A 15,861-nucleotide genomic window follows, 5' to 3' on the forward strand; every position below is an offset into this window, starting at 1 on the left:
TGAGGCGCATGCTATTGTAAGAAATCGTTTAGCCACTAGTTTTATTGAGGATGCATGCATGACACTGTCCTGTTTTTCCACATACTGCGCTGTATCCAGTGTGAACATTGGAATGGTGTTCTGAATGTTTCATTTCTTAAGTAAGAAAGAGAATGCTGCAACGACCAATGTCACCATTGGTAAATATGCAAACATATGTTGCATTCAATTGTAACGGCAATAAACACTGTAGTAAATGGTGACTGTAACTAAATAAGTTCCTGTAGCTATACTGCCTTTTTCATTTTTTCTGTTGTGATAGCAATTACTATATGGGCACTGCAGGTAAATTTTTGTCGTCATCTAGAACCTGCCAGGAACGTATTCTGAGGTTTTTGTGGAAAAGAAGAGACCATGATTTATTGTTATATAATTGAACATGCTGTTTGCTGTTTAAGTAGGAACTATGTTCAATTGCGACGTTTTGCGGTGACACTTCGGTACCAGGGCTGCATTCCCACCACTTGACCACATATTACTGTATGTAAGTTGACTGTTATTAAGTGCGCCGCACGTATTGTTTCAAATTGCATTCTTTATATTTTAGAGGCATTTGCACTTTATTCTATGCATATTACGATCTGAGAAAGCTCACAATTAAAGGGAAACTGAACAGGTTTCCAAAAAAATCGAGTTATAAGCACCATTTGATACTTTTGAACGCCCTGAACATGAAAATCGACAAGAAATTTGACATGGCGCAGCCAAAAACTCGTTATTAGCAAAAAAACTTCGAGCTGCGACTGGGCGGCGCGCGGCGCATCCGGCTCGCATCGATGATTGGTGGAGCGCACCGTGACGTCAATCTATGGGTCCACGAGAGCCCGCCGCAACGTGACAGCTTCTCACCAGGTACTGCGACTACCTTCCGGACGATTTCGCACGGTTCAGTTGCTGTTATGGATACTTTTGATCACTTAGGGGTGATTGGCGTGACACCATACGCGTTTGAACCAGTGGCCCGACAACGAGAAACACCTACGCCAAGCGCGATCGCGATCGCCAGCGCGGAAGTTGGAATGGCCGGAGCCCGCCGGATCCGAGGACCTAATTGCGACATTTGCCATTGCGGCATTTGTGCCAGACAAATATACGCCGCACGGAAGTGATTTTTTTTTTTTTTGCAGTATAGCTGTGCTGTTTTGTGACCCACGGTGCTAGAAGCAGCGTTCGACATTGCCTTAGCAGTCAGAGTGAGATTGTATTACTTCATACCGGGCGTCCTTATAACAGAATACGGAAAGAAATACTAGTTTTGTACACAGTAGAGAGACTCGTTTTGTACACAGTGCATTCTAGTGTTGCTGGTTTGCAAGTAATAAAGTGCGACTGCCGAATTGCCCTGAAGGTACATATCGCATGGAAATTATTGTATTTGCAATATAATTTAATTCAGTGTAGATATTACTTCCACAGATGCATTCTGCTGTGCTGTGACCGCAACAAACCATGCGTGCAATCATTGCTGTATTCTATCTTGCAGCGAATGCGGAGACGCACTGTCAGCACAGTGCATTTTGCAGTTACCAAGTTACTAAGATAACAATACAAGGTGCAGATGTGCCAGACAAATATACGCCGCACGGAAGTGAATTTTTCTTATTTTGGCACTATAGCTGTGCTGTTTTGTGACCCACGGTGCTAGAAGCAGCGTGCGACGCCGCGACGGCGTGCTTGGGCTGCTTGCAATGTCGTGCGGGAATATGACGAAAAACAAAAAAGTGTGCCACTGCACGTTGTTATGCATATCTCTGCGGTTTACTGTAGTTCTATTTTATGCTTTTTGGCCCTCGATTCCCGGTTGTGTTGAAACGATCAGAGGTAAAAGCCCACTCCTGTAGTTTCACGCTTTTGAACAATCCGCCGCTTTCCTTAAAGCAAGTGATGTAAGCACTCAGGTGTATGGGCACTTAGGTATCCGATTGAAACTTTATTTTAGGTTTCTTTTCTACGTGACGTATATTTCTGTTGCGACAGGTGTTCCTGCATGCACTGCAGTGCAATGGAAATAGAAGAATGTTTGTGCTGCCAGGAAGTAAACGAAATTCCTGCAAGACAGAAAAAAACAAAGTATCACAGAAGGCTGCTCTCGGTGGCGGCGATTCATTTCGTTTATGAGCGAAGATCGATGGCACCACGCCTGGCCTTAGTCGACCAGATTTCACCGGAATTCCCATCGCACGCATAAGCGATAAACTCTGATGGTAATCACTGTCCCAAAAATGTTTTCACCAGAGAAGAGTGGTTCCTGAAGGTTTGAAATTAATTCGTTTCACCGCTGCGATCCACTGACCAGCTTGTTTTTTCTGCCGTGGCAAATTGTGAAAGATGACGTCCTCTCGGCCACCGTTGGTCGTACAGCCGTAAGCAGCGCAAAAGGACGGCATGGTGACACTGTATGATTCTTAGACGGAGTTCTCCTTGCGGTAACAGTCCTTTGAAGCGTTAGCCGGAAACGCAGGGTGGAGATCTTGATCATTTGCGATAAAGGCCACGGATACAACCCGACTGACGCGCAAAACCTGCACACGCTTTCCGCGCGGGTGCCTGGGACCCCTATATTGACGTCATTTCCGCTAGCTTTCCCCTTCCGCCGCCGCCGCGGGCTGACCCTGCGAGCCGCGGTGGGCGGAGCATAGCTGCGATTTTAATTCTTAATTACGCCGCCGCTACTCGTATGACAGAAAAACAAAACTTCGTACCGGGGATTTTAAGTGTCTGCGCTTCAGAAAAACGTCACTTTTTAGAAATCTAAAACCTGTTCAGTTTCCCTTTAATAAGCAGCGCTGCTTGCATGAAGAGTGGAGCAGCACAACTGGCATCTCTCATTGTATGGCAGCACACATTATGCTCTTTTGCATGGTAGTTGTATAAATGTAAGTTCTGTAAGGCTTTTATATACATGACTCGTTGAAGGTTCCAGTGTAATCGCTGGTGCCACTTGGCTTCCAGAAAGTGCTACACAATTCGCGTCTTGCATGCAATCAGATTACAAAACAATCGATAACCATGACAATCGAAACAAGCGCGAACGAGACCAAACTGAACAAACCAAACAAGCCCGAGCTAAAGCTGACGCGAGCTGATGATAGTATGAAGCTAGCGGTCTGGCTGAAACCAGATATGAGTACGCATCAAGCGGTCGGGCGGGTCCAGTTTTTCACACGCACATCACTTAAGGGACTGCTCTCATTGGTCTCCGCTGTTTGCGGCTCGCGTCTCATCTTTCGCTGTTGTGCTCGTTCAATCGGTTATGCCACTGCAGGAATGGGCCAATTAACCCTTTGCGGTCATAGGCCTTTACCCAGTTTGTGGTCGTTCCGGTCAGAAGCCATTCTGCGCATTTCGGGCTGCATGCAGAAAAAATGCTCTAGTACTACACAAACACTTGTTAGAGGATTTATTTGAGAAACATTTCTCTATACCCTTGGCTGTCATTGGTACTTGAGCTTAGTATGGTATCGTTCGAAGCGGTCGCCAGGGTGGAGGCCAGGATTTTCACTGCATGCCTTGCAGTAGAAGACAGTCTCCTTCCTGCCTCCTTTCGTCTTTCTATCACTGCACATTGCACAGTCCTTGCAGTTGCCATTCACATTCTTATATATGAAGTGTGGCTGCATGAGTCTGTGCGAGTCCCGTCCATAAAATGCCCGCGCAGAAAACGTCGCCATCCGGTCAGCAATACGCGCTACACTTTGCACGCGAAAATCTCTTCTAGTCCCTTGCAAAAAGTGCTGCCCTCAACTGTAGACAACAAAAAACTGCAATTTGTAATAGAAAACACGGTCGAGAGATGGCGCAACCTACCAAAATAAACGGAGAATGCGAGCAAATGCGCACGTCAGGCGCTTCCCAACACATGACCGCAAAGGGTTAAGAGCTGCGCTCTAAAGGAAATTGGCTTGGCTTGCATATGACCAAAGCAGTTAGACAGGAAACCACGAAAACCCGATAGCAAATTTATTTTGCCACTATATCTATCATCTTGTACACTTATAGTGGGTACAATAGACTTCCGTTCATTCGACTGCGGGTAATTCAATTTTTTAATTAGCTCGATCCCAACTGAACGTCTTCACTGTGGCACCTATACATTTCAATGGCCTCAAACTTTCGTTATATTGATCCTGAAATTGGCCATCGCCAGATAACTTGAACTTAACTTGTCTGCATGCAAGCGCCTTACCCCTATGGTGACCCTAATCATGACCCTAATAGTAGCTGCAGCATCACTCCTAGTGGTGCTTCGGAGACAGTGAATGCGTTGAAGGCTTGTTCTCATGTCAGAAATGGCGATTTTCGGCCTATTTTTGGCAGATTTCAAAGTGAAAATGGCAGCAGTCACAATGAATTATTACTGTTTTTACCTGACTCTAATGCATGCCTTTTTTTTCCAAGAAAAGTGGTCTGCAAATTGTCTACGTGTTACAATCACATACGAAACTGCATTCGTGGCACGCAACAGCCTACTATCAGAGCCAGCGTCATCGCCATTGTCATGGACATTGTTTTGTATTATTAAGCTATAAATAGCTTCATCGCGTCGATAGCTTCATCTCTTTAGTAGCCACTGTTAAACCTCAGATCGTGATGGGCACCGAATCATGGTTAGACAAGACGATACCTAATGTAGAAATCTTTCCACCTAGTTTTACTGTTTATCGGAAAGATAGGCATGGGCATGGCGGGGGAGTATTTATTTTGATATCAAATGCATTGTCAAGTACACAAATTTTACTTGAAAACGATTCTGAGTCTGTCTGGTGCCTTGTGAAATTACCTAAAGGAAACAATGTTGTGTACGGGACATTCTACCGCCCACCCGGCAGCAGCGACTCATTCGGACTGCTGTCTGAGATGCTATCTCTTGTGCCTAATAGCGTATTTTTGGGGGGTGATTTCAATTTGCCTGACTTCAACTGGAATGCCGGATGTGTGGCTGGTAATAGGTCCCGTATTTACACAGAGTTCGAAGAACTGGTCGGATTAAATGGATTGCAGCGTACTGGAACCTACGCGAGAAAATGCAATTTTAGACTTAGTACTTTGCAATGAGCCGAACTTAGTATCAAAAGTTACTGTTTGTCCAGGTATTAGTGACCACAGGGCAGTTGTCATAGAACTTAACGTACAGCGGGTACGGATGCCGCAAACTCCGCAAAGAAAAGTGTACAGCTACGACAGAGGAGACTATGCCGCTATTAGGACCGAACTTAAAAATTTCTTTCCTACTTTCCAGTATCTTTCAAACGCACGCTGTCCGTTAACTTTGTGGTCGTCATTCCGGGAGAAAATACTTCAATTAGTCGAAATTCATGTTCCATGCAGGTACCTGCGGCAACGAAAAAAACAAAAGCCTTGGTTTAACGTAGAAATACGTAAACTTATAAGGAAAGCAAGACAAACGTGTAAAACGTTTTCTGCCGACACCAGTCTGGCAAATCAGAAACGCTTGCAAGAGATAAATAATCTATTGAAAGCAACAATTAAGTCTGCGAAAGATATCTTCTTTGTTAAATTAAATAAGGACTTGAGAGAAAACCCAAAATCGTTTTGGAAATATGTAAAACAAAACCGAAAAGAAGACATATTCATACTATCTTTAACTATTGATGGCAAAACTGTGACGTCAGACTATCAGAGGGCGGAATCCTTTAACCAGTACTTCCAATCTGTGTTTTCGCTAGTGTCTACTGGAGAGACCTCGCTTTTGAACAATGCCAATCAGGGCGATATGATGCCAGACATTGAATTTGATGTTAGTGGCGTCGATTTTTTATTACGGCATTTAGATGAAACAAAAGCAACTGGACCTGATGGAATATCCCCAGTGGTCCTTAAAGAGTGTCATAGCATCATTGCTCCGTATTTAACGATCATCTATAAGCTTTCCCTCGAAACAGGCCTCATTCCCCAAGATTGGAAAACGGCAAGCGTGACACCAGTTTTTAAATCGGGCGATAGAAAACTCAGAGAAAACTATAGGCCGATTTCACTAATGTCGATATGTTGCAAAATATTCGAACACATTTTATATAGTAACATATCTGCATTTCTTGACTCAAACGCTTTCTTTACGTCTTCCCAGCACGGATTTCGAAAAGGTTATTCCTGCAACACACAACTAATAGAATTTCAGCACTTCTTATCCAAAGCCATTGATAACAATAGTCAGGTAGATGCGGTTTTTATTGATTTTCAAAAAGCTTTTGATACTGTGTCCCATAAACTCTTAGATCTAAAGCTTGCTGCAATAAATGTAAACAGAAACGTTCAAAATTGGATACGAAACTACCTAAACGGAAGAACCCAGTTTGTCGTCCTAAACAACTCCGCATCTTCACCAATAACCGTTTCTTCGGGCGTTCCTCAGGGAAGCGTACTGGGCCCCTTGTTGTTTTTAATCTACATAAATGACATTGTCGAACTAATTACATCACCCATAAAACTATTTGCCGATGACTGTGTGATTTACAGAAAATTACTACTGAATATGACATAGATACTTTGCAAACAGATTTAGACAAGGTAGCGAACTGGTGTAAAAAATGGAACATGAACTTAAATATAAAAAAGTGCAGTAGCATAAGTTTTTCCAGAAAATTATCCAAATTTCAGCACCGATATAACATCAATGGCACGCTTATCGAAATACAGTTGGAATACAAGTATCTAGGAGTCTATTTCACCGAATCACTCACTTGGCATAAACAGATTGACACTGTCATAGCAAAAGCTAGTAGAATGTTACATTTTATTCGCAGAAATTTCAAACAGGCAACGCGCGAAGTTAAAGAAACTTTATACTTCTTACATGTCAGAACAATACTTGATTATGCTTGTGTAATATGGGATCCCTATCAAGATTACCTCATTAATAGACTGGAAAAACTACAGAACCAAGCAGTAAGGTTTGCTTGCAATAATTACAGCCCGTACTCTAGCGTTTCCGAAATGAAGGCCACTTTAGGATGGGCTCTACTACACATGCGTAGGCAGAAGTTAAGGCTCAAACTATTACACCGAATATATAACAGTGAGACAGCTATCGATCACCATATCTATCTTCTGGAACCAGATTACATATCGACTCGCTGTGATAACAACAAAAAGATCTCAGCCTATAACTGCAGAACAAACACATTTTACTTTTTCTTTTTTTCCCCAAATCACAAACACTTTTTTCCCCAAATCAATTAGACAATGGAATACTTTATCAAATGATATAGTAAATGTGTCAAATAACGAATTATTCTATTCTATGCTGTGATGGTGCTCTTGTAAAACAAATGTATTTGCTAAATATCTTGAAAACCTGTTTGTTTGACATTACTTGTGTCTCTCTCTAAATACTATTGTAGTGCTTCTGTTTGTGAGTATATCTGTGCAAAAGCTTTTCTGTATTACTGGTTATGTTTTGTTCCCCCCTACGTAATGCCTTTATGGCGATGTAGGTACTCTGTAAATAAATAAAATAAATAAAAACTGGGCACGCATTTGATTTGGGTGTGTGCTCGAATCAGGCAAATACTGCTAAATGAAGCAGTGGTGTGTTCGGATGTTTTACAGCGAAAGCTGTATATGGTTAGGCGAAACGAAAAACCATTCACCACATGTTTCGATAAAGGTCTCCATTGGCTGCGCCGTCACTTACGTCGTTCTCTACTTTGCACCCAAGCCATAGTGCCACTCGACAAACTCCCACTGAAAGCGGGCGTTGGCCCTGGCGAACGAGTTCCCGCCATTGCCACATTGACACTGCTCTGCCCGCAACGCCGCCTCCTTGGCTCGCCGTTGTCGCAAGATATCGCATGCATTCGATATCTCGAGTTAGCTTGGCGTCGTGGTTAGCAGCATTCGCCTGTCAGTGGTGCTGGCACTCCACTTCGTGATTTCAACGTGGACGTTTCGTCGTAGCCGAAGCCAAAGTGCCGCTCGAGAAACTTCCGCCAAAAGCGGGCGTTGGCCCCAACGAACGCGTTCCCATCGTTGCCACGTTGACGCTGCTGTGCCCGCAACGCCGCCTCCTCAGCTCGCCATTGTCGCACGAGTTCGATATCTCGAGTTAGTTCGGCGTCGCGGTTAGCAGCATCCGCCCGCCATTGCAGCTTGCGTTCCACTAGAAACACAAACGTGTAACCAATAATTGAGAAATGCTTCAATACAGCGTCGGGATTAACCCACTGCTAAACACTGGGGCCGCACGTTTCAGCTTTGCTGGTTAACTATCTGTACAGAGTGCTTGGGCGGTGAATTTTTTTTACACCTCCTGTTTTAATTCAGCTTGCCAGACAATTTGATTGATTCTGTCCTATAAAGTTCGAATTAACGGAAGTTGAATGCATGAAATATAAAAAAAGAAAAAAAGTAGTTTCGTGTCTGATGCGACAAGGTTCAGCTGTAGTGCGATGCATTATGTAGTAGGGGTGTGCGAATAGTATTTTTGATACCGAATCAAATATGAATCGAATAGTGCCCAAAGTGAATCGAATTGAATACTCTTTGAATACTTTTCGAATAATGAATAGCCATTATCACGAGTACATAATATAAAATGATGTTTTCATGCCCGTATATTCTTAAGGTTAGCAAGTTTCAGTCTTTACATAGTACGTTATGAAGCGTTGTTTATTAAAAGCACAAATGGAGCATTAGGAGCAAGCAAGTAGTTTCTTTGCATGCACAGGGCTCTTCAGACAGAGTGCGAATGATCGTTGTACAACCTGTAAAGTATGGCTACCTAAGTGATGTAGCCTGTTCCACTATGCAAGTTCTCATGTTTTATATCTAAACTATGCCCCCAAGGGTGAAAATTTACCCTACTTTTGCTCAAATGTTATGTTTATTTCAGCACGGTTGATGTTTTGAAATATTCAAGAAGTATTTGAAAAATATTCACATTTACGAATAGTGACTATTCGATTCAAAGACTGAATTGAATAGGGCACTATTCGTTTTAAATATTTGCTCACCCCTATTACGTAGTATGGACAGGAATATACTCTCAGTAGCGGTAGTCAAATAAGCTTGTTGTCTGTGTTTAAGGCTTCGAAGAACTTCTTTGCAAAGTAAACCTAATGATGTTTTGGTGCAATGCTTGCAGGCCAACAGACGTTCCCCTGCTGCAGTCCATTAGTATATCGCATCCATCTGATGTGCTTGACATGCCTGTGGACCCAAACGAACCTACCTATTGCCTTTGCCATCAGGTCTCCTATGGCGAGATGATTGGATGTGACAATCCTGATGTAAGTTCTGTATTCCTATCTGTTCTTCGTTATGCATTTTGCTGCGCTCATGCCAGATGTGCTGTTGGGTTAGTGAATTGAAGTGAGCAGGGCATTTTATTTTGCTTAGAGGCATGAGAGTGCAAAACCCTTGGTGCGTTTATTGCACATAATGCACATTAGGCATGAAACGCAATACTTGACCGGGAGATTTCTGGGGAGTTATATATATAGCAGCTTCCGTCCCATTCAACTTCAGTTCTACACTAAAAGTTGAGAGCAAAAGCAAGAAAGGGGCGCCCTGAAGGTGGCAGGCTGGCATTATTCAACTTGGCCAGCACAAACAGCATTGAGGGGGATAAGTTATGTTCAGGCTATAGGTTATTGAAATAATGCATGACTTAGAACAGCACATTACCTAGACTTACGGGTTTATTCTGCCATCTATCATCACAAGTTAAAAAAAGGGCATCATTTGCTCTGCGACTGACAGGCATTGATGACAGCAAAACTGGCAAGAAGCAGAAGTGTTTTACCTGTGGTTCACCTGCTATTGCAGCTGTCAGTTGACCCTGCTTAATGTCTACTGGTTATTTCGAAGATAAGCCTACTTGGTCTTTACCTGGCTTTGCTGATATTCAATATTCATAGTTAATGGTAGATGTGGCAGTGTCATCAACATCATGCTTCTTTGTTTTCCATGAGGGAAAAAGTATGTGGTAAAAGCTTCCATGTCTTGCACGACTGAGGGAAAAGAAAATTCCAGCTGTATGTTGAAAAAAGGCAGAAGCACACTATTCCCATCATGCCATTCTGCACCAATCTACGAATGGAAATAAAAAATGATGCAGTAATTATGAATGAACTCATTAATTAAACTTTATTCTAAGTTAGTTGCTCTAAGATATCTATTGCAGTTGCTGAGTTCAGTGTTTTTAAGTGTATGTCTACTTAGTACAAATCCAGAGGCATGTATCTGTCTCTAAACTTTTTGTGAGACAGATTGACGTAGCACTTAATGGTTTCCCACAAGGCTTTTCTTACACGCTGTGGTACAAAGCTAAGTGAAAACTGAGCAGCAAACTTTAGATGGCGCAAATACCATCTCAAAACTGATGCTAGCCTCAGGATTCACACTAAGTGGCCATGCTTCTAGAATTGACTACTCTTATGAGTATAAGAATGGGTTACCCGTACTACGTGGGTAAGTCGAACTAGGCCTACGTGTGGTGCGGCGCACGCACACTATTCTAGTTGAAATTCATGAAAAACAGAAGAAAAGAAAGTTCTATTCGGACCACCAAATTGTCCATCCGCTGGTTCTTGCATATCGGAGCCGATGTGATGTTGAAGGTGAACTGGAACTGAAGGTGAACGGATACCAACCCGCTCCCGTCGCTGCCATGAACACATGTACCCCTTCCAGGACTGCACCGATTAAAGGGCCCCTAAACCACCTGATATTTTTTTAACATTACAAGTAAACATGCGCATCGAGTTCAGAATGCCGTCACGATCAACGATGTCAAACGCTGCAGCGCTATGCGCCGCGGGAGCGCCACAAAATCAAGAAAACAATGCTGTCCTCCTCCCCTCGCCTTTTCGGTATCCCCAGCGGTCGTCACGATGTCAGCAGGGGGAATCTGGTGATGTCAACTGCTGGAACGATGTCCATTGGTTGAACAAGAACCTACGACTTCCGGTTAGTCTGCTAGCAGGTACGCGCTCTTTCTGCTCTTCCTCGTCGTGTTGCTCATTTGTACGCCCTTGCGAATCGGTACCTAATTACAGCCCGCAACGCAATTTCCAAATCGCTCGCATTCCAACACAGTCGTGCTTAGCGGTCTGATTAGCTGCATGAACAGAGTGGAGTGCGATAGTGTTGGCCTTTTCAGACGTGCGCGCAACACAGGGCCTATAGTGGTACGCTTCGCATAACACGGGCTGGCACCGCAGCAACAGCGGGTAGCCGAGAAGTACTGAGTCCACGTCCATGTTACCGGCACGGTAACTCGTCGCATGCCGTTTGCCAGTCGCAGGCCAGCCGTTCGCCAGCAGTTTTTGCTCGCGAACGGCGAGATTTCCTTGCCGTACGTAGAGAGGATGAGACCGGGACTCATTTGTGCGGCAGCCTCACCGCCACTGATCGCTCGATAGCGCCGATATTGTTGCTAGGCCTTTTCTGGTTCCCTTCAAAGTTAAAACGGACGGCACTTCGAAATGAAATACCGACGCTCACAAGCCGCAATATTTTCTTATCGTTGTTATCGCTCTTCGCGATAATTGTACACAAAGAAAAAAAATACGCTGATATTAGCGGCACCGTCGGCCCCGATGCGAGCACAGCCAAGCTCGTCGTCTCCCGGCGGTAGCCGTGCACTGCAGCTGAGCTGCAGCCGATGTTTTCGCTACCGGTGGCGGAAGCGCGCAGCTTCGCGGTCGTCGATTGGCCCATTGATCATGCAGTGGGCAGGGCACCGGCTGAACTGCCGTCTTCTTTGGACACCTCTCGCGCGGCAGACGTTCTACGGCACTGGCGGCCAGTTCGCCGTCGGTATATGTGCCGCTAGCGTGGACGTGCCTTAACCGGAAGTAGGCAGTGTTTTGAAAAGCGCGTTGATGACGTATGTCACGTGACCTTTCGAGAAGCACTCGGCGAGGAGGGGAGACCAGCCGATGAGGAGAGTAGCGAAGGAAAGAGCGAAATGAGCGAGGGCCGTTTTTCGATCATCAAATGCGTGTAACTCCGCTATTACGGCACCATTTCGAAAAATTCTCGCGGATACGTGTTCGTTGTAGATTCGTGCACAACTGCAACACCACAACTAAATTTCGACCTCTGGGTGCTTTAGGGGCCCTTTAAGGTTCAAAAGTTGACTGACAGCACAACCAAATAGTTCCTTCACTGTTCTGTACTGACGTCAGCCACCAGCATCCCATTGCATTTGCCAGGTGCAAGAAAAGGGCAACGCCGAGATAGCGCCCGTGTTGCAGATAGCGGGGGGGGAGGGGGCAGGAGAAAGAAAATGGGAAAAGTATGCGGCGAAGATGGGCTAAAAAAGAGGCCATAGGGCAGGTTCTTGACCCAAACATTTCCCTCCTGGGACAGAGGGCGCGGAGGGATGACACCTGTTTGTGACGATTACTGAAAAAAGTAATTGAATTACGGAGCATTATCAAGTAAAAAAAAGTGATCGATTACAAAACTACCTGAAAATGTAATTGCTACAAGTAATAAATTACCTTTTAATTATTACGTGCAATTCTGTTGTGAGTGAATTCACTTCCCACTTGTATTTAAAAATTGTGGGCTGACCTCAGGTGCATTGTGGCCTGTACAAACGGGCCAGGTGGATGGTGAGTGAGGAGGGTAGTCAGTGAAGCAGCAAAATATCGCCCTACAGCATGGGTTCTCAAAGTGGTTTCCGCGGAACCCTGGGGTTCCGCAGGCCCCTGCTCGGGCTTCCGCGAGCCACTGATAAATTTTCCGTGGTCCCGCGCTCGCCAATTAAGTGGCTAAAACGGCGAACAAGAGGTGTGCTCAATACACAGAACTTCCATTACCCATGCCCGAGTGTCAAAAAGCACATCACAGCGCGTAACGGCAGTGCATGAACTGCGCAATAAATCTGCAAGCAGCTTGTAGCCACCCAACCTCCGAAAACGGGCAGCGCACCTAAGCTTTCACACTTGAATCTCGGAGGCCGTAACTTACCAACATGTGCATTTCTCCCGTTTGTAGATGGGGTAGGTAACGATAGCGTGCGCACTGACGTATATGTCGGAGGAATAAAAAAAAAATAAATGCGCGGAGCACCACAAATGCGCGCCGCGAGAGAGCAAAAGCAGCGCTAGCGTCCAAAAACGAAGCTCCGCAGTCCACATCGCCATGGTCCTCAGCAACAATTGTACGCGATACATGACTGACAGCAACGCCGGAATGCTTTGTGCTTATTTCTGCCCTCAAAGCCCTTATTGTTGCGTTAATCGCCGGGCGTAACACCGCGTTGGCGGTTAGCCGCGTGCTTCCATAAGTGCGTAGTCGCCATCTGTGATCGCGTCGATAGCCACCACAGTTTCGTCCGCAGCGGTTGCAGCAAACAGTAGTTTCGTTTTGACTCGGTGCGGGTCGGCTGCGTGCCTTCATAACTGTGTAGCCGCCATCCATGATCACGTCGATAGCGACTGCGAATTCGTCCATACTTGTTGCAGCAAATGGTAGTTTCGTTTTGACTTGGTGCGTGCGTCGGCCGCCTGCCTTCTGAACCGCAAGGTCGCCGTCCATGATCGCGTCGATAACGGCCGCGGTTTCGTCAGCAGCGGTTGCGGCAAGCAGTAGTTGCGCTTTGACTCAGTGCAAAAATGGCAAAGATTAAGAGCACCGGCTACATCGCGATGGGCGGACGATTTGTTGGCGACCAGCTCCCTAGCGAAAAAAATAACCGGATGTGCGCGCGGTTGTGAAAAGTGTGTCTGCAGATGAAGACGCGCGCTGTGGCCGCGCTGCGAAGGATGTTGCGAGGCCTTCGCCGCTGCTACCCTTAATCAGTCATGAGATGACAAGAATTTCAGCTTCCTCGCTGCTTTTGTGCAAAATAAAAACAAGATTTGATGATGCATTCCGTAAATAAAAGCGTGTTGACGTAGTAAGCATTCACTTATTGTTTTCTTGATACTCTGTATAATTCCACATTAGTTTAATTAGGACATTTTCATTCGGTTAATTCAGGGGGGGGGGGAGGAGTTCCTTGGCGCTTCATGAAGCTTAACAGGGTTCCCCGGAACGAACATGCTTGAGAACCTCTCCCCTACAGCATCAGTGGCCTTGGCTGGTGCCATGCTTCTCTCACATGATCGTGTGGGGAATTGTTCCTCTCCTGGACTTTATACATGTTACAGAAAAGAACACATCCAATTTTGTTACTGTCTGCATCAAATGAATAACAATTTGCACACCACTTGTCAACGCTTTTTAGTGTGCTGGTATTGCACTTGATTTCAAAGCCTGATTATTAAATGCCTTGGAAGCGATGTTCATAGGTTGTTTTTAGAACATTATTCCTAAAGTTTCCATCAAAAGAAGTACCACTTGGCAGCACATGCATCTCAATATTGTCGTAGTGGCCGATAGAGTGCTCAGTCATCATCATCATCAGCCTATTTTTATGTCCACTGCAGGATGAAGGCCTCTCCCTGCGATCTCCAATTGCTCCTGTGTTGTGCTAGCTGATTCCAACTTGCGCCTAACTTCATCACCCCACCTAGTTTTCTGCCGTCCTCGACTGTGCTTCCCTTCTATTGGTACACATTCTGTAACTCTAATGCTCCACCGGTTATCTCTCCTACGTAATACATGGCATGCCCAGCTCCATTTCTTTCTCTTAATGTCCGTTAGAATATCGGCTATCCCAGTTTGTTCTTTGATCCACACCGCTCTCTTACTGTCTTTTAACGTTAGGCCTAACATTTTTGGTTCTATCGCTCCTTCTGCGGTCCTTAACTTGTTCTCGGGCTTCTTTGTTAACCTCCAAGTTTCTGCCTCATATATTAGCATCGGTGGAATACAGTGATGGTACACTTTTCTTTTCAATGACAGTGGTAATGCAGGGTTCTCAATGCACACAGACGGTCGCGCTGTATAGTGGCCAGTGAGAGAAATATTTCAGAGAGATCTGAAGTGAAGGCGCGAAAACGACAACGGACCAAGAGAGAACACACACACACACAGGGCGCCACTTCCAACAATGTTTAATAAAAAAAACGCCGCTATTTTTATACATGGAGCGCAATCACAGTTTCTCAGTGCGCATTCGCATTCCGGTAAAGCAGTTCTTTGCATGATAGTGATATTGATGCAACACTTACGCACTTATCACCTGCCTCAATGATCCTCTTGGCCTCAATTATTAGACGAACCCATTTGTCACGGCTTCTGGCAACCACAGCGTAGGCGTAGAAGTCTCACTTCACGCAAAGAACTGCTTTACCTTAACGCGAATGTGTACCGAGAAACTGTGATTGCGCCCCATGTATAAAATAGTGGCGTTTTTTCTGATTAAACATTGCTGGAAGTGGCGCCATGTGTGTGTGTGTTCTCTCTTCGTCCGTCCTTCTCGCGCCTTCACTTCAGATCATGCTTAACCAACATGCCCAACTATCCATCCTAACGTCGAAAATTTTAAAGAGTATCCGCACTGTCAATGGCACAGGGTTACCGTGATGCAGTGATTGTACACTTTTCAACGACAGTGGTAAGCTCCCAGTCAGGATTTGGAAATGCCTGCCGTTTGCACTCCAACCCAATTTTATTCTTCTGTAAATTTCCTGTTAGACGGAACCTAATATTTAGGCTGAAATTTCTTTTGTCTTCCTTTTTTTTTGGTTTCATATTCGATGCATCGGTATTTAGCCTATACTATCCCTCGTCTGCGACCCTGTGTTTGTTTACGGCTCACTCCGCATTTGTGATGAAGGACATGGCAATCATCCGTCGAAACCATCTTCTCCTGCTGCTGAAAAAAAGTTGCTGTGTTAAAAAAAAAAAGAAGCAAGAAGAGAAGGAGCGAGGCATCGATAGCAGCCATAGTCGACACTG

At 44.9% G+C, this 15,861-nt stretch overlaps 1 protein-coding gene across 1 annotated transcript in view; it reads left to right on the forward strand.

Annotated features, from left to right (window-relative positions):
• The window catches only part of LOC119446813 (inhibitor of growth protein 5-like), a 33,044-nt gene that overhangs the window by 14,797 nt on the left and 2,386 nt on the right, over positions 1–15,861 (forward strand). Inside the window, exon 5 of the mRNA XM_037711376.2 lies at positions 9,143–9,287. Coding sequence (XP_037567304.1) covers positions 9,143–9,287 — 145 coding nt within the window. The remainder of the gene's footprint in view (positions 1–9,142; positions 9,288–15,861) is intronic.

The sequence above is a fragment of the Dermacentor silvarum genome, chromosome 3 (assembly GCF_013339745.2).
Source record: "Dermacentor silvarum isolate Dsil-2018 chromosome 3, BIME_Dsil_1.4, whole genome shotgun sequence".
Taxonomy (NCBI): Eukaryota; Metazoa; Arthropoda; class Arachnida; order Ixodida; family Ixodidae; genus Dermacentor; species Dermacentor silvarum.